Raw genomic sequence first — 25,694 nt, 5'->3', positions numbered from 1 at the left:
AATTATAATAATAATCTACATACTTGGTCTATTACTAAGCAGACAGATGGTGCTCATGTGTATGAGCCATTGGAACTCGGACTTCCATAAATAGACTACTTATCGGGGCGTTTCATTTACCGAGCATCTGCATTCAAGAGAGAAGACCCACCCACATGGCCACATATCATAGCTGTGTCATGTACAACGTCCTTCAACTACACATACTGAAGTCTTAAGGCACCCATATAGCTTCAGTACCGGTCAGCCAGATGCACGTTCGGCTAACAGTTGTTTCTCCTGATTTCCCCAAACGTATGAACGTTAACTTCCGCAAAGCATTCATGTGTTGCCAATGGGCAAAGGGAAGTACGTCAGTATCAGACACCTCCACCGGTGGCGTATCTCCAGGGAGTAAAAAAGGATTGGACTTTGAAACTCAACGAACCCGACATCGTGTGTTGGTGGAGAGTTGGAAGGCCCTCACACAAATGAGACAGTCATCTGGTCTTGCTGAAATCGTCAGGTATAAATGGTTTTTCCCTAATGTGTATGGAGGCCTTTGGCACATGGACCTATGAACCGTATTATCCCGTTGGCCAGATTAACAAGTATGTCAATTGTCGAATACAATATGATGCTACGACATCGAATTATGTTTCATATTAGCTCAGTTCCAGTTACCTTCACTCTTTCCTATCAGCATAAGTTAATTTTTTTTGTACTTTACTCTTGATCTTCGGAATAAGTCATCAAAAGCTGATTAGCAGAAGCCCATCGCTAGGGACGGGACCTCCAGTGAATAGGTAATATTGGGCCAGCTGTCAGTGGGGATGGAGCCAGAAGATGACAGCTTTGTTTGCATAGCAGCGTCCTGGGTTAGTAAATGGTCCTACTGAATTCAATGTGAGTGGTGCCATCAATTACCAGCCCAGGTGGCTACAATGTGAGTGGAACTGTCAACTTTCAGCTTCATCTACAGTGACAGCAGGCCAGAAACAGCTTGCCCAATATCAGCTGATCGCTGGGGGTCCCTAGTGATGGGCTTCTGCTGATCAGCTTTTTATGACCTATCCTGAGGATAGGCCATCAATAGTAAAGTCCCAGAAAACCCCTTTAAAGGTGCCATCCTTCGTCAGTGACCACTTTTCTAAATTGAGGCATAATCCAGGTTTAAACTAGACAACAGTGGAGAAGGTCTATCCCTTACAGCCTACTTCGGTGCTGCCATTCAATTTTTAAAACCCTTGTATGAAAATTTTGCTCTAGCTACAAGCAAGAAGAAAAGTTCTTCTATATGCGGTCATTTGATTTTGGAGAATGGTGGCTTAACTAACAGCCAATAACTTCAAAATGATTGTAGATAACCAGAAATTACTTCCTTAAATGGTGGAGAGGCACCAAGCCGAAGACCAATAGGCATAATGAACGTCTCAATGTACCGTAATTTCTTCCTAGATTTGGCTATTTAAGAAAGAAATTCAACTTTCCATCAGCCTGAATATCAGAAATAAAGCTAAACTTACAAACATATAGTATAGCTTGTACGTACCGTTAGAGCGATGGATACAAGTATGTTGATTGTCACTTAGGAAGAATCCATCCTTGCACTGGCATTCATAGCTGCCCATTGTATTAACACAGATCTGTTGACATCCTCCATTATTGTCCAAACATTCGTCCACATCTAGAAGAAGGGGAAATGCAAAAATCTAGATTTAGGTTTAATAAGATACTTAAGCTTATCATTATCCATTGGGCAGGTCCAGGATATATAGATGTTATAAGACATTCATATCTACAACATTCTTCATATACATCACAGATGATTACCAACTCCAAAGCTCGCATAATGGCTAAGAAAGCCGAATGGCCTTGACAACATCTTGCTCAGTTGGACTCTTGAGGTAACAATTATAGCAGTGGTTAGAGTTTAGTGCCGTTCTTACTACTGGAGGTCTTCATTACGGGTATATTACTTGGTGTCACCATCAAGAGTTACTTTCTCAGATGTCTCCTTAGTAGAACACAAGGTTGTTCCACCAGTAATACAACGCTTATAATATGAACTGGACTTGGTGACCATGGACTACGACATAAAACTATAAAAATTAAGTGCCCAATTTGATAGTGCCAGTCCCCAACCATTATTTGTGGTTCCCCATATAATAGACTGTGTATATATTTGGGAAATGCTTGAGAGATGTAGATATCCCTCGGACACAACTAAATTAAGCCATCAACAATGACAGTAACATGAGAGAAGGAGTGGACTGAAGGTGGTCTGCGCACTGGAAAATAATGATTATGGGTCCCTTGCATTTTATTTGGAGGTCCTGCATTTAACCTTAACCCCTTACTGACAAGGCCTGTTTGCACCTTAATGGTCAACTAATTTTTCCATTTTTTTTCACTGTCACATTTCTAGAGCCATAACGTTTTAATTTTTCCATTGACATAGCCATACAGGCGATTGTTTTTTGCGGGACAAGTTGTATTTTTTACCAGAAGCACCTTTTAAATGTCTCACTGTAAGCAGCGGGGTATTCCTCCTGCCCCCCTGCTGGGCAATTCCCTCTCTACCTCTCTCTGCAAGGGAATTTCCTATTGCAGGTAGAGAGATGGGGCAGGGTTACAGGGCTTTCCCTGAGAGCCTGGGAGGAGGGCGAGGCGGCTAGATGGATCACCCTCTAGCCACGCCCTAATCACACCCCCTATGCTTTGCTATAGGGATTCTCTGTGAGAATCGCTGCCCACTCTTCCAAGCCCCACCTATTTACTCTCAATAGGGATATCCTTCGGGATTTCCCCAAAGCAGGGAAATTTAGCGGAGCTATGGGGGATTTGGCCACAGGAAGGGACAGAGAGCGGAGCAATGGGGGATTAACCCTTCGCCCTATCCTATGGAGAAATCCCCCATAGCTCCACTCACTCTCCCTGCTTTGGGGAAATCCCGAAGCCCTGCAGGACTTCTTCTCTCTCCTCCAGGAGCAGCTGTGCTTCTCCAAGCGCAGCAACTCCAGTGAACGGGTAATGTTTCATGCGATGCGCATATAAATAAAACTTTGCTCGTTCACGCGTTTTCAGCTCATGCGAGCTGAACATTGTTTTGCGTGCACAAAACACGCTTGTTTGACCGAGGCCTCAGCGTGCAAAATAAATAATGTGATAATTATTCTCTGGGTGATAATACATTTATATAGTTTTTTAAATATTTTGCTTTATTTGTACACTGAGGCCCCCTTCACAAGAGAGTGTATGCGTATTTTTACGTGCCTCAGCGCAACTTTTTTGCACATTGAACAAGGTTTTTTGGAGCATGTTTAGGCAGATTTTACTGTTTCAGCCTACAAGGCATGTGCATTTGCGTGCGGCAAACAAAGACGCACCGATTGAAATGACTAATTCGTCTAATGAGCTCCAGATGTGTTCTTTTTCCAGAGGAATTACGCAGCACATTCTGAATCGCATCTGGATTGCGCGCCCCCTATTATCCTCTATGGGGACCGTTGATACGCGAATACGCAGAAAAACAGAGGTTTTTATGCAACCTAAATGCACAGGGAAAAAACAGGCACAAACACACCTGTGTGCGGGGCGCCTGAGAAAACTTTTTATTTTAAAGATTTGCTTTTGCGTTGCGAATTCCAAGAACCATTGCAGTTCTATTTTTCCATTGACGGAGCTCTAAAATGACTTGGGTTTTTTTGTTTTGTTTTGTTTTGGTTTTTTTTTAGCCGGATGAACTCTCGTCTTCATTTGTTTAACTTTTGGGAACATAACACATTTTGATTGGTTTTAATTCCATTTTTTCCAGGTGTATGTGTGGTCGTTAAGGTTAAATGGATCTGTCTCAAAAACAACCAAGTCAACTCATCAGCAATTACAGTAATACATGTAACTTGTACACCGGAGTAGGTGCAGAATAAATGTGGTCTGGATGCCGGAGAACACTGATCAGGAGTCCCTAACGTGTCACCATACTTTTTTTGGCAGCTCCTACACTTCATCTTAAATGCATGTCCAACGGAAACAACCAAATGAACCAATCAACACTGATAGTAACATATGTAACCCGCACATAAGAGTAGAGACGGACTGGGAGCAGTCTGAGCATCGGAGAAGAATGCTCAGGGGTCCCTTAACAGCCACCATAGTTATACTTTGTAGGTATACTTAATCATAAATGAATCAGACTCAGGAGCGGTGGGCTTTCCCAGCCATAGACCCCAACTACGGAAAGAACCCTAAAAATATATTCCTTCACATATTGAGGTATCCAACAATCAGAGAACTCCATGTGTCCGGCTTGACTACGGCTTTTCTGAAGAACGCTGGGGTCACCAAGGTATAATCTACCCCTGAGTCCTGACTGGGCTAAATTGTAAGTCACATTTTAAGACACACATTCCTTCACCACAAATTTCCAGACAACCCTGGCTGTGAAGTTTACAACAGTCACTGGCTCGATCATTATGGTTTTTACGGCACAGACAGGCTTTTTGGGCCTACGGTAATGGGTAGAGAGAACTGCAGGCGAACACAAAAGGCATTATTGGGTGAAAAAAGACTCCTTATAGGACTCCTGGTTTCAATTACAAAAGTCATAATCCCCCTTACCATGTCAGCTTGTTTAATGAAAAGAGGACTTCTTAAATCTCTGTGTTCCCTGTCTGTATTTGTCACTTTAATGGCAAACGTATAAAAACAAGAAAAGCTGCCTTTTGCTACCGGCCATTTAAGTTTTTTTTTTCTTTTAACGCACATTAACACGCTGGGCCGATTGTTCACAGTTTTTGTACAAAAGGGACACGTGGAGTAAACATGACTAAACTGGAATGTTTCACGAGTACAATTAGATTGGAACAATAAAGTTGTAGAAATTTAAAAATATCAAAATTCGAAGAAAAAAAAATTGCGTGTAGTTGAATATCTTCATTTAGAAACTAACAACCCAAAAAACTCCATGTCCTGACGGTAGGCTGATGCCCCACACGAAAAAGACAAATAACACTTAAACATCCCAGTATAACCCCAAGTCAAACCTCAGGGATATCAATCTGTCCAGTCGGGAAACAGAAGCGATCGTGAACCAATTTCACCTGCTTTGTTGCAAATGACAGTGAGAATAGGAGCGCCGGAGAGGCAACAGCAAGACACCCCAAGAGGGAGTGGAGATGATTCCTCTCTGCTTCTTCTTCCTTAATGATTCTTTTCTAGTTTTGCGTTTTGCTGGTGTTTTTGTCACTACTGCACACGAGGCGCTGCCTGCGGCCCAATCATGTTGTTGAGGTAGTCCTGCTCCTCCAGGATGGCACATCCATACGTGTCGTCATGGGAAGGTTCGGTGTGTTCCCTGGTACAGTCTGAGGAGCATGGAGCAGAAACCAAGACTCTGGCTGTTACATGAGGAGGGCATCAACCCAACATCAGGATGGGAGAAACGAAGCAGAACTGTCTGAGCTCTACAAGATGACCTCCAGAAGGCTTCTAGTATGCATGTTTCTGACCAAACTGTCCAAAATAGACTCCTTGAAGGTAGCATGAGGGCCTGATGCCTGTGGGACCTGATTTTTCAGTCCAGCCCTGTGCAGCTCGATTGGCATTTGCCAATTCTCGGTGATCCAGACTTCAATTGGTTGATGATTTTGGTTTACACTTACTTGGGACTGAGCTGCTCTAAACTGTAATACCAGACACAGGCACTACTAAATGTATGGAGCTGATAAGCAATGATGCACTGCCATGACCCCTGCTAACCTGATGGCCTATTTTATAGTCTTGGGGAAACCCTTTAAGGCTTTTAATCTCCATACCAGGAACTAATGGGAAAAAAACTAATTAATATGATTGAGACCCACCCCTTAAGTATTGATAGCTTATTCTAAGGATAGGTAATCAATTTTAAAGGAAACCTGTCAGTTCCTATGTGTGACTTTCGAACTGGACACAAAACACCTTGTCCGGATCAGACAAGGATCTAGAGGAAGAACCCACTCCATCTTGGTGCAATTTAACTCTTATGAACCAGATGAATTTCCTTTTTTCCTCCCTCTCGAGGACCAGAACGAGAAGATACTTGAGTGATAAATACAAACTGCAGGGCTCCTCTCTATTCCTGGTGTGACCTTGTTTCCTGGGCTGAACCCGTACCTTCGTATTTCCACTAGCAGCGCACAACGGGGCACTTCCATAAGTAGCTGAAGCTCTTATAAACTGCAGGCCATTGTGTAGCACCCAAGCACCTCCGCGGTTAGGTAATCTTAAGGGCACCACAATACGTAAAGGGGTCGCCTGAGTCGTAAGAACTCAGGATAACCCCCTTCTCCATGTAGTAGAATAACAAATGATAATATACTCAGCAGCTGCAGTCCCATCCGGTTTACGGGATGTCACAGGGGCTGCAGCCAATCACAGAGCTCAGCGATTGATCGAGGGGTGAGTATATCACTATTTGTTATTCTAATGCATGGGGAAGGGCTTGTCCAGAGTTCTTACAACTTGGACAACCCTTTTAAAGTTTACGATAAACAAAAAAAGCAATAAAACATATATAAAGTGTAGACCATCCTGGTCACCTCCTCACACTATGAGGTTTTGGGGTTCATCGGACCAGATAGGTTCCCTTTCAGCTCTAAACCTTCCCAAACATATTTGTAAGGTGGTGGCTTGGCTGACTGCTCTAATAGCTATAAACAGAGAAACCTCTGATCCGGGCAGTTTAACCCGCTACATGCCACAATCAATAGCCACTGCAGCATGTAAGAATATAACAGGGGGAGGGGCATCTCCTGTCACCTATTGGCACCCCACAATGGGGTTACATGGCAGCCTTTGGCCTGACAAAGGCCTCCATGTTTGTCATGCAACTCCGGTAAATCTGATAGACTGATGTCATGGGCATTGTAGAATGCACCACATAACTAATGTACTATACTATCCTACTGATCGAACAATCACATCTTAAAGTCCTCTAGAGAGACTCAAAAATAGAGCCCAAAAAAGTCTAATTTACAAAAAAATTATTTAAAAAGTATGCACTTTTCCCACAAAATGCCCCTTTAAGTGGATAAAATACAACCATAATAGATATTACCGCGCTCGTAACGACCCGGACAATGAAAACATTTTCTTACTTCTCTCGCTTGGTGAATGCATAAAATAATTTTTTAAACTAATGCCGAAATTGCTATTTTTCTTTAGTTCACCTCTAAAAAAAACACAATTAAAAAAAGTCCAAAAGTCACATAAATCTCAAACTGGTACCAATAAAAACTGCAACAAGCCCTCCCAGAGCCCCGCTGCCAGAAAACGAAAAATGTTTTGGGTCTTAGAATGCAGCGACGCAGATTCAATTGTTTTTCTTTAAAAATGTGTTTTCTTGTGTTCTAGTAGTAAAAAAATCTCTATAAACTTGGTATCGCAGTAATCATGCTAACCCAGATAAAAAAAAAATCATCATGGTATTTTTATGGTGAACCCCATGAAAACAAAACCCCACAAGACAATGGCGGAATTTCTAGGCGTCTTTCCATTCCCCCACCCCAAGAAAACCCAATAAGTCGTCCTACAGTGATATCAATGAGTTACCGCTCTTGCAACGAGACTATGAAAATCACTTGGTCCTTAAGACACAAAATAGGTTGGTCATTAAGGGGTTAAATAGCTCAAAATTAGAAGTGGGAGAGGATTAATCATAGATATTAAAAAAAAGAAAACTAATTGTAAATGACTCTTTAATTAGCCGGCATATAACAAGTGTTCCCCACAAAAAAAAAAAAGAGTCTTCACGCATTTTACAACAACTTCTCAGAGGGGAAAATCGAGAAATTGCAAAGATCGGCTGAAAATAAACACGACTAACTGTGTAAACATGACACATGTATTTGTATACCAGGCTTACACAACATTAAGTGAGCAATTTGCAGTATATATAGAATGTATGTGAATGGTTTATGATGAAGGATCTGGCAGTACAACAGAGGAGACGGGACTTTAGCGGAGCTTTCAAGGATAAATCCAATAGCTACTTAAGGAGCGGAGGGAAGTCATATGGCCGGAGAGGATTCTGTGCACAGAACGCATCTCTTAGTATTGATATTTACATTATGGATAAAGCCACTCTCTCGGCTAAGTCCGGTGCGCGGAGATTTATTAACACCGGCAACTCTGTGGCCGCAAGTAAAATCCTGTGATGAACTGTTCCTCAATGAGAACATAGTGGGGGTGGGGTGGCTTCAATTTAATGTCCATCCTGGAACATCATTATGTTTTAGAATCTAAAATCAGTCTTAAAGGGAACTTGTCACATTGAAAATCCAGATATGTAGGCGGCATGCTAAAGAGCAGGAGGAGCCGAGCAGATTGATATATAAATTTGTGGGAAAAGATTCAGTATAACTCATCATTTATTGATTTTGGGTTTAGGAGTCCAGTGGGCGGTCCTACTTAGTGATTGACAGCAATCTCTGTGTGCACACTCATCTAGGAAGGCTGTCTATCACTGATAGGACCACCTCCTGGACTCCTAAGACTAAAATAAGCTGAAAATTGGAGCAATAAATACAATTTATAGCGACTCTTTTTATAGAATGTTATATATCGAACCATTTTGCTCCTCCCGATTTTTTACAGTCATCATTTTCCACTGGGAGGTGCTTGAGCAGTAGATTCCTTGTGAAGGTGTACCTGTATTCTGCTTGATTCTCAGATCTGACCCAGCTTTTCCAAACTCCGCCTATCTTGGCTGCATTCTTGACTACAGTTTGCCTCATTTCCATCTGCCCTGACCTTCTGCTGTTCTTGTACTTTTACTATTGATGACCAATCCTCAGGATTGGTCATCAATAGTTGATCGGTAGGGGTCCACCACTCTGGATCCTTTCTGATCAGATGATCGTGGAGCCCACTGTCAGTGCAATGGGCCGGCTGTCATCATCAGTAATCAGGGCGAGAAATGTAACAGACGGCTTCGCTCTCATTGAAATCAGTGGGAGCACTGCCTCCTATTATACCGCCTCATTGTGGTCAGAGCTGGAAGTCTAATAGGAGGAGTTGCTCCAATTGATTTTAATACAGGTGAAGTCTGCTAATACACTTCCCTCTGTGATATTGTTGGCCCATCGCAATGTCATTGCGGAGGACCAATGGGTGGAATGGCGTTCAGGTCTGCCATGGCATATGATCGCTAGCAACAGCAATTATATAATGCAGTACAAACGTACTGATAAGCCTTATCATAACGATCATACGATTGCAGGTTCAAGTTCCCTACAGAAAAAAATAATAAAAACCACACATTTGGTATTGCCATGTCCGTAAATGACCTGTACAATAAAATAAAGTTTATAAAGTCCTAAAAATAGAGCAAAAAAGCATAGTTTGTTTATTTCACAATCCAAAAAAATGCAATACAAGTGATCAAAAAAGGTCATATGTAACCCAAAAGGCACCAATAAAATGTACAGCTCATTACACAAAAAACAGCCCTTACAGAGCTCTGTCAACGGAAAAATAAAAAAGATGGCAGACTTTGATTGTAGCGATGACAAAATAAATTCTAAAAAAGGGTTTTTTATTGTGCACAAGTGAAAGACAAAAAATATATATAATTTTGGTATTCTCATAATTGTACACGCAGAAAAAAAATCATTATGTCACTAACTCTGCATGTCAAAAAATACAAAAGAACAATGGCAGAATTAAAGGGGTTGTCCCGTGCCGAAACGGGTTTTTTTTTTTTTTTTTGCATAGGCCCCCCCGTTCAGCGCAGGACAAACCCAAGGGATGTGTTGAAATAAAAAAAAAAATTTTACTTACCCGAATCCCCTCTCTGCAACTTCTTCCTTCTTTTCCTCCAAGATGGCCGCCGGGATCTTCACCCACGATGCACCGCGGGTCTTCTCCCATGGTGCACCGTGGGCTCTGTGCGGTCCATTGCCGATTCCAGCCTCCTGATTGGCTGGAATCGGCACACGTGACGTGGCGGAGCCAGAACGTCGCTCGTGCCCGGACCGACCAGAAGGGAGAAGGCCCTTCTGCGCAAGCGCGTCTAATCGGGCGATTAGACGCTGAAATTAGACGGCACCATGGAGACGGGGACGTCAGCGCAGGGAAGGTGAGTATATAACTTCTGTATGGCACATATTTCATGCACGATGTATATTACAAAGTGCATTAATATGGCCATACAGAAGTGTATAGACCCACTTGCTTTCGCGGGACAACCCCTTTAAGGTGGTTTTTCTCCTTGGCCTTCAAAAAAAGTTGTACAATACATCATAAGCGTACCATTAGGGGTCGCAATGGTTACTGGGCCCCTGCACTGAGGGGGCCCAGAGGCTGCCCTCCTCCATATACAAATGCACATTCAGTGCATTACCGGCTGGTCGCACTACTGGCCGCATGATTGGTGCGGTGCAGCCGACAATGCTCCTGCTCACATAGTGTACGGCTGCCACATCTGCGTGCCTGACTGCTCTCCTCACGCAGAGTTACAAGTAAGTGGTCCATGGTATCTATCTATCTATCTATCTATCTATCCATCCATCCCTCTATCCATCTATCTATCCATCCATCTATCCATCCATCTCATATCTCTCTAGCTCTCTCATATCTATCTTATATCTATCTCATATCTCTCTAGCTCTCTCATATCTATATCTATCTCTCTATCTAGCCATATTTATCTCTCTCTCATATCTCTCTATCTATCTGTCTATCTATCCCTGTATATACTGTATATAATTGCACACTTTACACACAGTTAAAAAATCACATCAAAAACACGTGGTTTTTAATAGTGTATGCAGTTTCTTAAAAACGAATGTGGTCTTTGAATACCACATGCAATTTTTTACATTTTTCTTTAATGTGATTCAAAAGTACAACAAAAAACATTAACACACCCTTTAAGGCCACTCTCACACATGCGTTCAGAAAACGCAGCTCAAAATCATGCCATTTTTACCGCAATTGTGAGCTGCATTTTTAAACCCATGGTACAGAGTTTGAAAAGGCTTTTTAATGCACCCCCTCATTGTGTTGGTGAGCAGGTATATTAAAAATGCGAAAACGCAAACATAGAACAGCCAGCTCTCGAAAAGTGCAGTGTTAGAAACACCGTGCTTGAGCTCAGATCTGAGTAACCCCATCAAAATCAATGGGAGCGCTGTACTGCGGTTAGTACAGCGCTCAGGATGCCCTGCTAATAGCGGTAAAAAGCGGAGTGTGTGTGAGAGTGGCCTAAAAACAAATTTTTTTTATGTAGTCCAGGAAATGAGTCATGTTTGGAAAGATTACGCCAAGGAGCTAGATCATGTATGGAAATTCGTTTTGCGGCTGCATGCAGCACGATTTAGGTATAGGTACGAGGAGGGGCCCGAGCTGACCTTTTGCACCCGGCCCTTGAGCCTTTAGTTGCACCCCTCAATACATTATATATACCTAAAAATGATATCACTAAATACTACAACTTGTAACGCTAAAAAGCAAGCCATCTTATAACCATGTGAATGGAAAAATAAAAAGTTATGGCTTTTCAAAAGTGTAGATAAAAATCCCCCCAAGATTGTCAGGACTGTAAGACCAAAACGGGCCCTATCACTTAAGGTCTGTGCTGGTTAATTTTTTAATAGGTCTTTATGGTAGTTGTGTCTTAGTTTTTTCTGATACACAGGTCCATATCCTTTGTATAGTCATAGAGGTAAATTATCATAATCTGCGCCCAGTAACAGATGGCTTACTGCATACTGTCGATACAGAGGCGTAACTTGAAGCTCCTGGGCCCCAATGCAAAACCTGTAACAGGGTCCCCAACTATAATGCTTTATTCATAGTACTGGGCTCCCTATATTGAGAAGAGGGGCCTTATGGGCCCCCTAAGGCTCCTGGGCCCGGGTGCAACCGCATCCCCGGCACCCTCTATAGTTACGCCCCCTGCGTTGATACATAGAACCCAATACTATACTCTGAAGCTTCCTGTAGTGGTGGCTACAGACAGCCAGGATATTATGCTGTATCTATGTCTATGTAGGAGATCTAATGCTTTGTACAAAAACAAAGCTCAGAAAAATATAAAGATACATCAAAAAAATTCATCAGTGCAAAATGCAAAACCAAAAAACGACATTGTTAAAGGTGGAGATTCATAGATCAACATATTAAAGGGGTTCTGTCATAAAAAAAAAAGCATACTTACCTATTCCTCCCCCATCAGTCTACTTTCCAGATCTTCACCTCCCCTATCTTCTCCTGTCTCCTGCAGTCCGGAGGGTTCACCTCACCTCATCTGGCTGATTCCCCTGCTTCCTGTGAGGTTACGTACATTGCTGGCAGTCTTCTTCCTGCTTGACAGTGTACGCAACGTCACAGTTCACAGGCCAGCATGGGGAGTGCCGATGTCCTTCATAGACTCCTTATGCGAGCTGTCTCTGAAATAGATTAGCATTCCTTCTTAACCAGTGAACAACGTGACCTTCTTGACCGTCTCTGAAGAAGAATGTGAGGAATGCAGCCTTCATAACAAGCCGGGTCAGCATGCGGTGGGGTGACCCCTGGGGAATGCAGAAGCTCAGTGAAGAGAAGATTTGGTAAGGAGACTGACGGGGAAGGAATAAGTAAGTATAGATTTTTTTTTAGCACAAAACCCCTTTAAGTAAAGGTTGTACAAACCCGCTGATTTCGGCACAACAGGCCAACTGACGTAGATGATGTCAGAAGAAAGAAGGATGGGTTATGCTACATTTCAACTCCTGAGTTTTTTGTCATCCCTGGAGATAAAGTGCCGCCAGAGCTGTTTTTTCATCCACTCCACCCATGGAGAACATACCAATTGAGTATTCATGTGTGTATGGGTAAGTCAAGAGAAATAGTTAACTGGACAAGTGTTTGGTCAACAGCTACTTATTACAAGTTGCGTCCACCACCAAGCTCTCCACCTGTCCATTGCAAGGCGCCATGCTCTGGCCTCCTGTCAGTCTCTCTCGGCTGCCCAAACACAATCTTAAAGACTCAACACACATCCTGTATGTCTGTCCCCCTCTAATCCCAGAGCACCTCGGGTTATATCGAGTATCTTTCTCCAAAGGAAAGTGACTAAGCTTTTGTTCTGACCAGCTGAAGGTGTTATTCGTTTGTGCTGATTTCCTGGTTCATAGAATCCTAGAAGGTAGAGTTGGAAGGGACCTCCAGGGTCATCATGTCCAACCCCCTACTCCGTGCAGGATTCACTAAATCATCCCAGACAGATATATGTCCAGCCTTACTGACTTTACTGACTCTGGCTATACCCAGACTATTTTGCTCTCTCCACTCCTGACCTCGGCTTGCTTTATGAACCATTCTCGTAGGCTATAGTTAACTGACCAGAGAGGGTCTGACCACTGAAAACCCCACCAATCATGACTGTAGAGGTCCTGAAGGTAGTAACCAGCAGTGATTAATAGGTATTGGAAATTACTCCTGCGTGTCCAAAGGTAATGTTTTTTTTTTCTCCATTGCTCTACAAAATTTCAATGAAGAGGTACCCTAAAGAAACAGGAATCTTCTTCCGTGACTGGTTGTTCCATCATGACAACACACCTGACCACATCCCCAGGATAGGTCATAAATAGTTGATTTGCGGGGTTCCACTGTTCGACGGATCTGTGCGTCCGCATCGGTGGTCAAGACCAGAAGTGTAATAAATAGATTAGCTTCCATTAAATCAGTAGGAGTGATGCCTTCCATTACACTTCCTGCTCTGATAGCAATGAGAAGCCAAAGGTGTAAGAGAAGGCATCGCTCCCTTTGGGTTCAATGGGAGTGAAACCATCTACTACACTTCTGGCCCTGACCGCCGATGCAGACATCTGGCTCCACTGCACTAACAGACATCCCGAGCAGCGTATCTCCTCCGATCAACTATTGATGACCGATCCTGAGGATTGGTCATCAGTAGTAAATGCCTAGAATACCCTTTAAGGAGGGACTATCAATGCTTATAAGCTTTTGCCACTTTGGACTATCCCTACTTGTTAGAAGGGTCTCTTGACAATAAGTTGATTACAAAGTGTCTCCCTGCTGGGACCCCCAGTGATCAGCTGCAATTAATGGAGATAAACCTAGAAGCAAGTGTTCAATTTTTCTCCAGCGCCTCCACAGGGCAAATGAAGTATTACACAGTGCTTATTCAAATCAATAGTTTTTTTTTGTATAATGCAGGACAGGTCCTCTTCGGTCAAGAGCTGTGGATAATAAAGAGGGACCCCCCCTCCCCGGTCAAGAGCTGTGGATAATAAAGAGGGACCCTCCTCCCCGCAACCACCCCCGATTAACGCAGAATGTCCTAATAGGTTATATAAAAATGGGTTTTCTGAACCCATTTAAAAGTAAGGGCACAGAATAACCCAGAGACTAACACCAGTACGGACGGAGCCCAATCAGGCGCTTTATCAATGCGTACGGAGGTACGCAGGTCACTCTGGAATTTCTCTCCACCCTTTAAATTCACCCGAACAGATTTGACATATTGTAAATGAAAAGACGTCTTTACTTTCAGTCAAAAAAACTAACTAAATATACTTCACATTCAGTACAAATTGAAAGCTTTTCTCCACTTCCTCCGAACGCACGCCAGCACAATAAATAGATTTGTAAAACACAAATAGAACCCGGGCCAAAGAGCATACATACATATTGAGATTGTCAGATGGATGTATACAGACATGTTAGGGGTCTGTTGTAAATTACCTTTTTGGAAAGCGGAGAGCTTAAGCTATCCAGCACCAACCTTGAGATCTGAGAACTGCTCCCTGCTGTGCAAGCTGCACTTATGACTACTGCCATGTGCAGAACTCTGCTCTAAACACACATTAAGAAACCATTATTACTACAACTCATGGCAGATAATAAATTGCCCAAAGCGGACAACCCCTTTAAAACTCTTTGTTAGAAAAATTCACACTGGTGTTCTGCTGCTGGGATCCCTATTGATCAGCTGTAATATGTGGGAGTAGCCAGCAGCAAGTATTACATTTCCTAACAGCTCCCCTTCAGGAGAAATGAGGAATTACAGTTTTTTATTATTTTTTAAAAAAACATTTAATTTTAATTTATTTAAAACAATAGTATATTTATTTAATAGTTGAAAGTGTAGGGCCCACCCACCAAAGTGAGAGGCAGTCTTTGTAGCTGCTCTCCATTCTGACTAATAGATAAGGCTTCTAAAGTAGTACCCCTCTCTTCTAACTCAAAGTTCCTTTAGAATGTATTTGAAAATATTTTCCTAATTTTTACTGTAGTGTGAAGGGTCATTTTTGGTAAAAATTACAGAATGTTCTTGTAATTGTCTTTTTTTTAACCAAAAACCACAGCATATCCTAAGGCCGGTGACACACCACCGAATTTCAGCCATGTTTTCATGTCTGTAACAGATGTACCTCCCTGCCTGACCGCAGGTCTTCTAATCCAAACCTCATAGGAATCTATGATGCTCAGAGTTTGGCTCAGGAAACCAGTGGTCAGGCCAGGACACATCGATACTCAGAGTTCGAGTCAGAAGACATATGTCTGTATTATGGACGCAGAAATGCAACCGAAATGCAGTGGCATGTCACTGGCCTAAAACGTTATTTTAACTCCAATTGAAATTTTAAGTAGCCATTTAATTTTTCTTAAATGGAAACTTCATTCCAAACTAGTATTTCCCATTATAGAAGTAGGAATGTTCCTTATACTTGAATGGGTCTGAGCTGCAATACTTAACACGGCCATTAGACATGAGTGGCACTGTGTGCTTTTTTCAATTTCATACAAACCTTTAGGACTAGATGCCTACTAAAGTCAGTAAGTGCCCTTCTCTCTGACCTACAGAACTGTGATAAAAGGGTGCCCTTGTCTTTATAGGTCCCTGAGAAAGTGCATCCAAAGAGGACCACAGAATGTACAAATACTGTATATCAGCACTGGTGGCCTGGAATCACAGGTCATAAAACGGTTCATATGATATTCAGATCCAAATGTGTCTGACCCCATACAAAACGTATAGGAAAGACAGCAGGGCTCTGCTGGGGCCATAGGACAATGATGCTGGTCAGAGAAGAAGAATTGGGGACTTACCAAATGCCTCATTGCTACAGCTGGAACTCCAACTAACCCAGTGCTTATATATTTTCATCTGGCCAAGGAGCGTCCGTCAATGCCTTTTATAATAGATTCTTATATGACGTTCTTAAAGGGGATGTACCTAGATGAACTTTTATCACCTATGCACAGGATAGGTGATAAAAGTTTGATTGGTAGGGGTCTCACTGCTGAGACCACCACTGATCCAGAAAGCAATGTCCTGTGTCCCTCCTCCTCACTATGGACCTTTAGAGATGCTGAAAATTGTAGGCACCAGGTCAGACATATCAAATTCTCAGAGCCGTAGCATGTGCAGAACTTACATTAATTTTAGGTGAACCATAAATTCATCTTGGCAGCCGAACCCGCTCCATACAAGGTGGGTATCAGCTGTCTCTGACTGCCGACACCCGCCCACAACAGCTATGATCAGAGATAACTCTGATTGGGGTTGTTGGCTCTTTAAATGTTACTTTCAGTTCTGATACTCAGAGTTCGAGTCAGGCGAGTCAGTTCTGACAGCAGACAGCTCTGTTTTCTCTGCAGTGGCCAGTTTTGGTATTGCACGTATTCATTTCAATAGGAACTTTGCCTGCAATAGCAAACCTAGCCACTGCAATGGGAGTGAAGTTGTCTGCTTACTGTAGAGATCAGCTCAGTGTATGAGTACATCAGCCCATTAAACAGAAGATCCGCAGATGTGCCAGATAGTGTACACCCATCAATAGTTTTCAAATGGCTAACCCCTTTAAATGTCCCAAATGGCCCCCATGATAAGAATGTGGGGTACCACCTTAGATGTCCGAAGGCCTCCAGGGCTGCCATGATAACCTGCATATTAATTTGCAGGCTGTTAAAACACAATATAATGCAATACCATAGTATTGCATTATACTATATAAGTGACCAAATGATCGCAGGTTCAAGCTCATAGGGGGGACTAATAAAAATAAATAAAATGAAGAGTTTTTAATTATTCTAAAAATAAAAAAAAAGTTAACAAAAAAAAAATCTTTTGTTGCATCAAAAAAAAATGAAGAAATAAAAAATCTAAAAACCGGTATCACTACATTAGTAATAGCTCAATTGCTTAAAATATCACATCCTGCAAGGTTAACTGTCAGAAAAAAAATGCAATGGCAGAATTGCACTTTTTTGGTCATTCTGGCTCCAAGAAAAAAATTGAACAAAAAATGATCAAAAAGTCCTATGTTCCCTAAATTGGTAGCATTGCAAACTACAGGTCACCCTACAAAAAAACAAGTCACCACACAACCCTATAAAGTTATGGAGGTCAAAATAAGGTGGCAGAAAAAAAATGTAATGTTTTTTTTTTTAGTATTCCTACATTTAAAAAAATATATAAATTTGGTATCGCTGTAATTGTACTGACCCATTTTTATTGCACCATGAACACATGGTTCCTTCCCCAAAATGGCGCAATTGCATTTTTTCCCATTTTCCCCCATAGGAAATTCACTTACTCAGACCACAGCTCCGGTCCATCGTCAGCCACCCGCTGCTGAGTCTGTGATCCCTGAACTCTCCCCCTGTCATCTGCGCGCAGGAATGTCTGTACATATTGCAGACAACTGGGGAGAGGTCATGGGTCACAGACTCAGCAGCGGCAGTCAACGGTGGACCGTAGCTGTGGGCTAAGTACATGAAATGCCTGTCGGGCTGCCTCCCTGCCTGAGGTTTGGGACACTGTTACTACTGGGGCCACTATAGGGGTTATTACTACTACTGGGTCCACTATGGGGTACACTAATAATACTGGAGCCATCATGGGGGCCACTATGACCACTGAGAAAACTAAAGAAGTTGCTATTACGCCACTATGAGGTCGATATTACTATTGGGGCCACTATGGGGATCACTATTACTACTGGGGACATTAAGGGGGTCACTTACTATTGGGGCTACTTCTGGGAGCACTATTAATCGGCCGCTTAAGACAAGTCTCAATGGTTCTAGAGTGTTTGTTGGGTATCTTGTGTATTGGCACTTTCAATGCCAGTAAAATGCCAGTTTTTTTATGCAAGGGGGGAGGGGATTTTACACTTCACCTATTCAGTAATTAGCACCACCATGGCAGCATCGTTTTGGAGGAACAGATTTGGTTATTGCCCCTGTGTGGGTCCCGATCCTCGGTATATTTTTCAAATCCCTTCATGCTTGACAAAGGCTTATTTTAAAGTCGAAACGCGTTGCATCTATTTGATTAAATATTTGTTTCTAGGACTTTTGAACATCTCCAGCATTTGATTTCACTAATGCCTTCTGGGATTGAGGGTTGCTGCGGTCTAGGCACCCCTGCGAAGGAAGTTCATCTCTATTTACACCAATATCACTGGAGCGGTAGGGGGTCTTTTTTGCCTGCATGCATCTATGATTGTAGATCGGCTGTCAAGAGTGGAAATACTGCCGGGGCCCAGCACACAAAATCCTGACATTGGCCAAGGACCTGTGTGTGGATGCCTGTAAATAAGGAGGACTCAGGAGCCGCAAGTGCCATATATATTTTTTGTCTGGCCTGAATTAATTTTAGGGATCCTATTTGGGGTCTGAATGATTTTATAGGTCTGCTCTGAGGTCTGAATGAGTATAGGGGTCTATTCAGGGATGTGAATGAGTTCAGGCGTGAGGTTGGACGCCTGAATGAGTTTAGGGGTATGATCTAGGGTCTGAATGAGTTTATGGATATGATCGTGGGTCTGAATAAGTTTAGGAGTATGATCTAGGGTCTGAATGAGTTTAGGGGTCTGATTTGGGGTCTCAATGACTTTAATGGTGTGATATGGGGTTTGAATGAGTTCAGGTGTGAGGTTGGACGTGTGAATAAGTTTAGGGGTATGATCTAGGGTCTGAATGAGTTTAGGGGTATGATCTAGGGTCTGAATAAGTTTAGGGTTATGATCTATATGAGTTTAGGGTTACCGATCAGTAGGTTTTTCCCTATCCTATCTCCTAACCACTTCAAAGGTTTATTCTAGGGCCTGAATGACTTTAAGGGTCTGATTTGGGGTCTCAGTGGCTTTAGTGGTGTGATATGGGGTTTGAAGGAGTTTAGAGGTCTGGTCTTAATAAATTTAAGGGTCTGGCTTGGGGTCCGAATTAGTTGAAGAGTCTGGGGTCTTACTAGAAGGGCTTTCCTTTAGTTTTCTTACTAACCAATAAGAATAAATCTTGATGTAAATAATTCTATACATTTTGTGAAACATTAACCAGGATTTGTCTTTTCTGCTGGCACTCAGCTCGGGTCTTCAGCTGACCACAGACCCAGGTCCGTGGACCTTTAGTACAACACTAGTTCATGATTTTTAAAGGGTATGCAGAATATTTCCGGCTGATTTAGGAGTTGCGGCTCCTAAGGTCTCGGCAGCATCTGCTTACACTTTGATAGGTAGCTCCTTCACTGTCAGTGGTCACTGCTGAGAGTATCATGTTCTCTCAATGAATGGTCTAAAGCTGCAGTACGTTTGCTCTTGGACCATTCCAAGGGCCGTGGGAAAAAGCAGGTTGCCCTTCGTCTTCACACAGCTCAGTGTAATGTAAACACCTCTCCTGCTGATCTTCCGGACTGTTCCCATTGATTCCGTGCCCCAGAGAAGGGTACAGGATTGTTAGAGACATGTAAAGCTTCATCGGCAGCCACACTCAATTCATCTTCCGGACCCAGCCATTCAGATACTTCTCCATAGTCACGTCAACCCTTGGAGTGCTGGAGAGTTGTACAGGACGAGCGGCGAGCTGCATTCATTCCCTATGCGGGTTAAAATAAATAGCAACTCCAAGCACCTTAGATTACATGTGATCACTTGGATCTGGAGGGATCCCAATTTCTATTGCACCACTATTAATAAACATCTTCTTCTAGGGAACTTGGTGCAAAGTATTCGCTTCTCTTCGTAATGTCTGAAGAAAATATCTTAGCTTGAGCCTGTGACCGGATGCAAGTTTACTGGTGGGATTTCATCAAGACTGGCGATCCATAATCCGGTCTTAATCTTATTTGCACTAGAGTAAGATGTGCCAAATTTATTAAGAGGTGTGAGCGCCTCCTAATAAAAGTAGGCGCATATTTGGCCTTTGTGCATCAGACAGTCAAATCTACATCAGCTGTGATCCGATGTAGATCTGCACTATTAAAGGGGGTTTCCTGACAAAAAATATTGAGGACTTATTCTTAGGATAGGTCATCATCAATAGTTGATCAGTTGGAGTCCACTGCTCAGAAACCCGGGCCAATCTGCTGGTCAGGTTCCTGCAGTCAGTGCCACAACACACAGGGGTACAGAACGGAAGCAGCTAGCTCCGACTCCTGTGTAGTGGCCAGCGCTGGTAATTGCAAGAGCAGCTGATTTTAATGAAAGCTGCTCTTGCAATTACCAGCGTCAGCCACTATACAGAGGTCGGACCTGTTTGTTGTGGTGCTGACACCCGATCAGCTCATCATCCGGGGTACCTAGCGGTGGACACCAACCGATCAACTATAATTGACCTATCCTGAGGATAAGTCATAAATAGCATTTGTCAGGAAAACCTCACTTTCTGGCATAAATTATAGTAAATTTGCCTCTATCTAACTCCACTCACTTTTCAGGAAAGCAACAAGTGTGGCATAAGGACTCTTTTACATGGGCATAGGAGTATTTCAGTCCCTATACACAGTGTATACCTTGCGTGTTTCTGCCTAGTCAAAGTACTAGAGCACCCTCCCCCCACACAAACACCCACCAAAAAATTCAGCTCTTATACTACGATTATTGGCTGTGATGTTTTTTCTTTTTAGATTTTTTGAAGGTGTTCCAAGGATAATAGCATAGGCCATCTATGTGCGGCGACCAGGCCAGTCCTCACACCCTTGCGGGGGGAGATTACGGGGAATGTTCAAAGCTGTCGTCACGGGTGGCTCTGCAATCTCTCCCCGGGCAATGGCGTCAAAGCATGAAAAGGGAAGAAATGGCACAGTTCAATGGTAGTTGTCACGGTTATGCCAGTACCTTTGGGAGGGGATGAACTCCAATTAGAGATTATGAAATAACTGAGATGAGTCCACGTAGCTTTGTGGTGAATCGAAGGTACACAGTTTACTCAGCATTTGGTATATACACGTTCAACAAGTACAGTTGCCAGTGGTGCAGTCTTACTCAGCACTGGAATTGCTCTGAACACACAATTTCCCACAGAAGGTTTCGCTTCCACTCTCTCTCTCTCTCTTGTTACAGCTTCTCTCAAACAATTTCCATCAGTCCAAGTTATCTGAGGGTTATCTTCTCAGGCTTATGTTAGTGGGTGATGGAGTAACTGTGGTTGGGCCGCTTGCTCTTCCCTGGCTTTCATCTAACAGGGGATCATACAACTCACTGTCGGGTAGACGGCTTCCAACTCTGGTTTCTCTCCACTCGGCGCTCACTTCCGTAGTTTTGAGGTACCCTTGCTCCCCTCTTTAGCAACGTTATCTCTATGACCGTGCTGCACACTTCCCACACGACTTGTCATAACAGGGGTTGTCGATTGGTGCTTCGGCACATGAGGTAGATCATCCCACCGGGGCTAAGGTAGGCCTATGGCTCAGCGTAGGCAGAAGCAAAGTGAGCGTCAGCCTCCACCGACTACATCTCTATTCTCCTACCACTCTCCTTCTTCTACGTTCCGCCTCCTAACTTGTCCTAAGATCCCACGTGACACACACAAACTACGCATTAAGCGAGACAGGACGGTTACAACACAGCTTGTTAACATCCCATGGGCACACACGACACACGTAAAAGACAGATCACATGAAACACACACAACGTTACCCTAAAGACACCCCAACTCCAGGCCACTACCAATGTATGATTGGTAGTGGTACCAGCCCTGGGGGGCAGTGGCACCCGAAGATCTGATCTTGCCACCAAAATCAATTTCTGCAACAGAACTGATATTCTGCCTATAAGGAAATCTGCACCATGCCCTGAATTCTACATAGTTGCTTTCTACTATACAATATTGTGTAAAAGTTGTAAGCAGGTGTGAAAAAAATGCTGCAAGGTAAGAACAAGGAGTCCTGGAAGTGATGATATGGTCTCCACAGAGCCCTGATCTCACATCATCCAGTCTGTCTGGGATTACATGGAGAGACAGAAGGATTGGGGCGAGCCGACATCCACAGAAGATCTGTGCTAAAGTTCTCCAAGATGTCTGAAACAAAATCCTTGCAGAGTTGATTCAAAAACTTTATGCAAGTGTCCCTAGAAGAACTGATGCTGTTTTGTAAGCAAAGGGCGGTCACTTCAAATATTGATGGGATTAAAATTTCTCTTTAGTTGGTATTTTGTTACTTAACAAAAAACGAGATGAGCAAACGTGCTCGTTTAGAGCAATTACTTGACCGAGCATCGCTTTTTTCAAGTAACTGCCTAATCTGGCGAAAAGATTCGGTCAGGCGCCGGGTGTGAGCGGGGGTTTGCGGGGGGGGGGGGGGGGGAGAGACAGAGAGCTCCCCCCTTGTTCCCCCCTGCTACGCCCCGCTCCACCCGGCTGCCCCCCGGAATCTTTTCGTCCGAGTAGGCAGTTACTCGAAAAAAGTGATGCTCGATCGAGTAATTGTCCTAAACGAGCACGTTCGCTGATCTCCACGATTAACACTTCTATTTTTGAAAGCGTTCTTACCTTGCAGCAGTTTTTCCACACCTGCCTAAAACTTTTGCACATGTCGCTAAAGTTTGGAAAACCCATCCACATGATTTATACTGTAAATGTTGGTGATTTTCAATGTGGAATTAGCACCAAATATCTGCAAACAAATCGACAATGTCTGAACTCGGCTCTATCACAATAATAGCTGGATCCACATTTTAAAGCCTCCTCCCAATATAAGCAGACAGGCCCCCTGACATGTACTTGAGTTCTCCATGTTGTAACAATTCAGTTCCATCTTTTCTTAGGGTGGCTTTACAAGAAAAAAATATTATCTGAATAGTCGCTCGGCAGAGTGAATGTAAGCCACAGCTGGTCCCTGTAATCATGACCACCTACTGGGTGACAAGTGAGAACTCATTCACTAGTCCCTTTGTTTCAGCTCACCTGTAAATAGCCGCTTGTTAATTAAAGAGGTTTTCCAGGACTATAACTATTCGTAACCTATCCTTAGGGATCCCCTCCGATCAGCTGATCGTTTGGCCAGCTGTCCATGCAATGGGACAGTTGTCATCATAGGTGGTCAACGCTGGAAGTGTAATAGTTAACTTCACTCCCATGGAAATCAATGGGTGTACCACCTCCTATTACACAACTTATTACACTACATGTCTGGTCCTGACCGTGATGAGCAGTCGGAAGTGTAATAGGAGGCAGCAGTCCCATTGATTTCATAGAATCATAGAATGGTAGAGTTGGAAGCGACCTCCAGGGTCATCTGGTCCAATCCCCTGCTCAGTGCAGGATTCAATAAGTCATCCCAGACAGGTATTTGTCCAGCCTTTGTTTGAACATTTCCATTGAAGGAGAACTCCCCACCTCCCGTGGTAACCTGTTCCACTCATTGATCGCCCTCACCATCAGAAAGTTTTTTCTAATATCTAATCTGTGTCTCCTCCCTTTCAGTTTCATCCCATTGCTTCTAGTCTTTTCTTGTGCAAATGAGAATAGGGCTGATCCCTCTGCCCTGTGACAGCCCTTCAGATATTTGTAGACAGCTATTAAGTCTCCTCTCAGCCTTCTCTTCTGCAAGCTAAACATTCCCAGATCCTTTAACTGTTCCTCATAGGACATGATTTGCAGACCGCTCATCATCTTGGTAACTCTTCTCTGAACTTGCTCCAGTTCGTCTATGTCTTTTTTAAAGTGGGGTGCCCAGAACTGGACACAATATTCCAGATGAGGTCTGACTAAGGAATAGTAGAGGGGGATAATGACCTCACGTGATCTAGACTCTATGCTTCTCTTAATACATCCCAGAATTCTGTTTGCCTTTTTGGCTGCTGCATCACATTGTTGACTCATGTTCAGTCTATGATCTATTAGTATACCCAAGTCTTTTTCACATGTGCTGCTGCTTAGCTCAATTCCTCCCATTCTGTATGTGCTTTTTTCATTTTTCTTGCCCAGATGTAGAACTTTGCATTTCTCATTGTTAAATACCATTCTGTTAGTCGCTGCCCACTGTGCAAGCTTTTCTGGATCTTTTTGATGGAAAAGATCAATGGGAATGAATCGGAATGAAGCCACTACCGTACTGACCAGCGATGACAACGTCTGGCTGGCTGCATAGACAGAGGGTCGAATAATCAGCTGATTGGTGGGGATTCCAAAGAGTGGATCACCACTGATCAACTATTGAGGACCTATCCTGAAGGAGATGTGTGCTTGTTCGGCGTGCACTTCCCACTGAACGCTTATTGGCTCCCACCTTTTCTTGAACATTTTTCCTCCTACATAACACTCATTGGTTCTCGAAAACACATAAATAGGTGTGAGTGATTCTCAAATGAACAGTCCCTGCTGGTCTTCAAAAGAACACTTGCTGCCGCGGTCTCTCGTTGGTTTGGCCTTCAACGAAACAGTCAATGCTGAGGCCTCCCGGTCTCACTCAAAGACAACTCAAACGTATTTATGTGTGCTTAGTGGACTCGATAACCGATGACCATGCAATTAGGGAGGTGTTGAAATTTCAAATACATGCACACCAAAGAACCTTATGCCCCCTAACTAGCTGACATATGCCATTTCATGTAAATGCTCCTAGTAATTCATTCAGGAACTGAGAAATTTAAGTTAACAACAATTGCTTTGTGCAAAAGCACACAAAAAACAATCGTTCCTTCACTTTAGCAACTATTTCGAGTGACTACTCAGACAACAGTTGCCCCATGTAAAGCCATTCTGCATTGTGCCATTCCTCTTTTATTCCTCCCGTAGATGTATGACTGAATGGACAACTGGGTGTTACATACACAGTCAAAGGGGCGTCTACATACACAGTCTGACCGGCCAATCCGTTTACTTCTAACAAGATCACCACCACTTGCCAGCGTTTAGGACACTGTTGAGTGGCATCATGGGTAGAGTAATGACACCAAGCCGGTGGAGCTCCAATAAGATATTTGATTTTTACTCCACACTTGAGATTTTTAAGAACTTTTTCAAAACTATCAATAATAATAAATAAAGACGCATCTCTGAAGAACTAGACGAGCTCTTGTCTGTTCTTGCCCTCGTTTGCCTTCCTTCCTCTGAGTGAGAATGTCAAGTGTAAACATGAACTTTGCTTCCAAGAATTCTACATAGATTCAGCGGAAGTAAATCTATCCATCTTATCTCTATCTATGGGTGGATTTGTGCACTTTGATAATTATACAAATTAGACAATGATGAATGTTAATGTTAGATAGTCAAAATCATGATCACAAATCTTCAGGAATATTACAAATCATGGCTGTGAAATCAGCAAATCGCTTTGTGTAACCATGCAAAACCATTTAGTACTGGCCGGCATTTTGATCATTTCAAGAAGTTCTCACAAAATAGAAGTATCACCTACCGAGCTTGAGAATAGGAAAGCCACGTACCCCTCTCCTGCACTGTAGACTTGCTGCCCCTACCTGCAATGATGAGACGACTGG

The 25,694-nt window shown here is 43.0% G+C and overlaps 1 protein-coding gene across 5 annotated transcripts in view; it reads right to left on the bottom strand.

The window, feature by feature from the left end:
- The window catches only part of SCUBE1 (signal peptide, CUB domain and EGF like domain containing 1), a 298,612-nt gene that overhangs the window by 228,890 nt on the left and 44,028 nt on the right, over positions 1-25,694 (bottom strand). For all 5 annotated transcript variants that reach the window (XM_066590365.1, XM_066590368.1, XM_066590366.1 and 2 more), the window contains exon 4: positions 1,532-1,666. In XM_066590365.1, coding sequence (XP_066446462.1) covers positions 1,532-1,666 — 135 coding nt within the window. The remainder of the gene's footprint in view (positions 1-1,531; positions 1,667-25,694) is intronic.

This window comes from Eleutherodactylus coqui, chromosome 2 (assembly GCF_035609145.1).
Source record: "Eleutherodactylus coqui strain aEleCoq1 chromosome 2, aEleCoq1.hap1, whole genome shotgun sequence".
In the NCBI taxonomy this organism is placed as follows: domain Eukaryota; kingdom Metazoa; phylum Chordata; class Amphibia; order Anura; family Eleutherodactylidae; genus Eleutherodactylus; species Eleutherodactylus coqui.
This window is presented reverse-complemented; position numbering and strand designations above follow the sequence as displayed.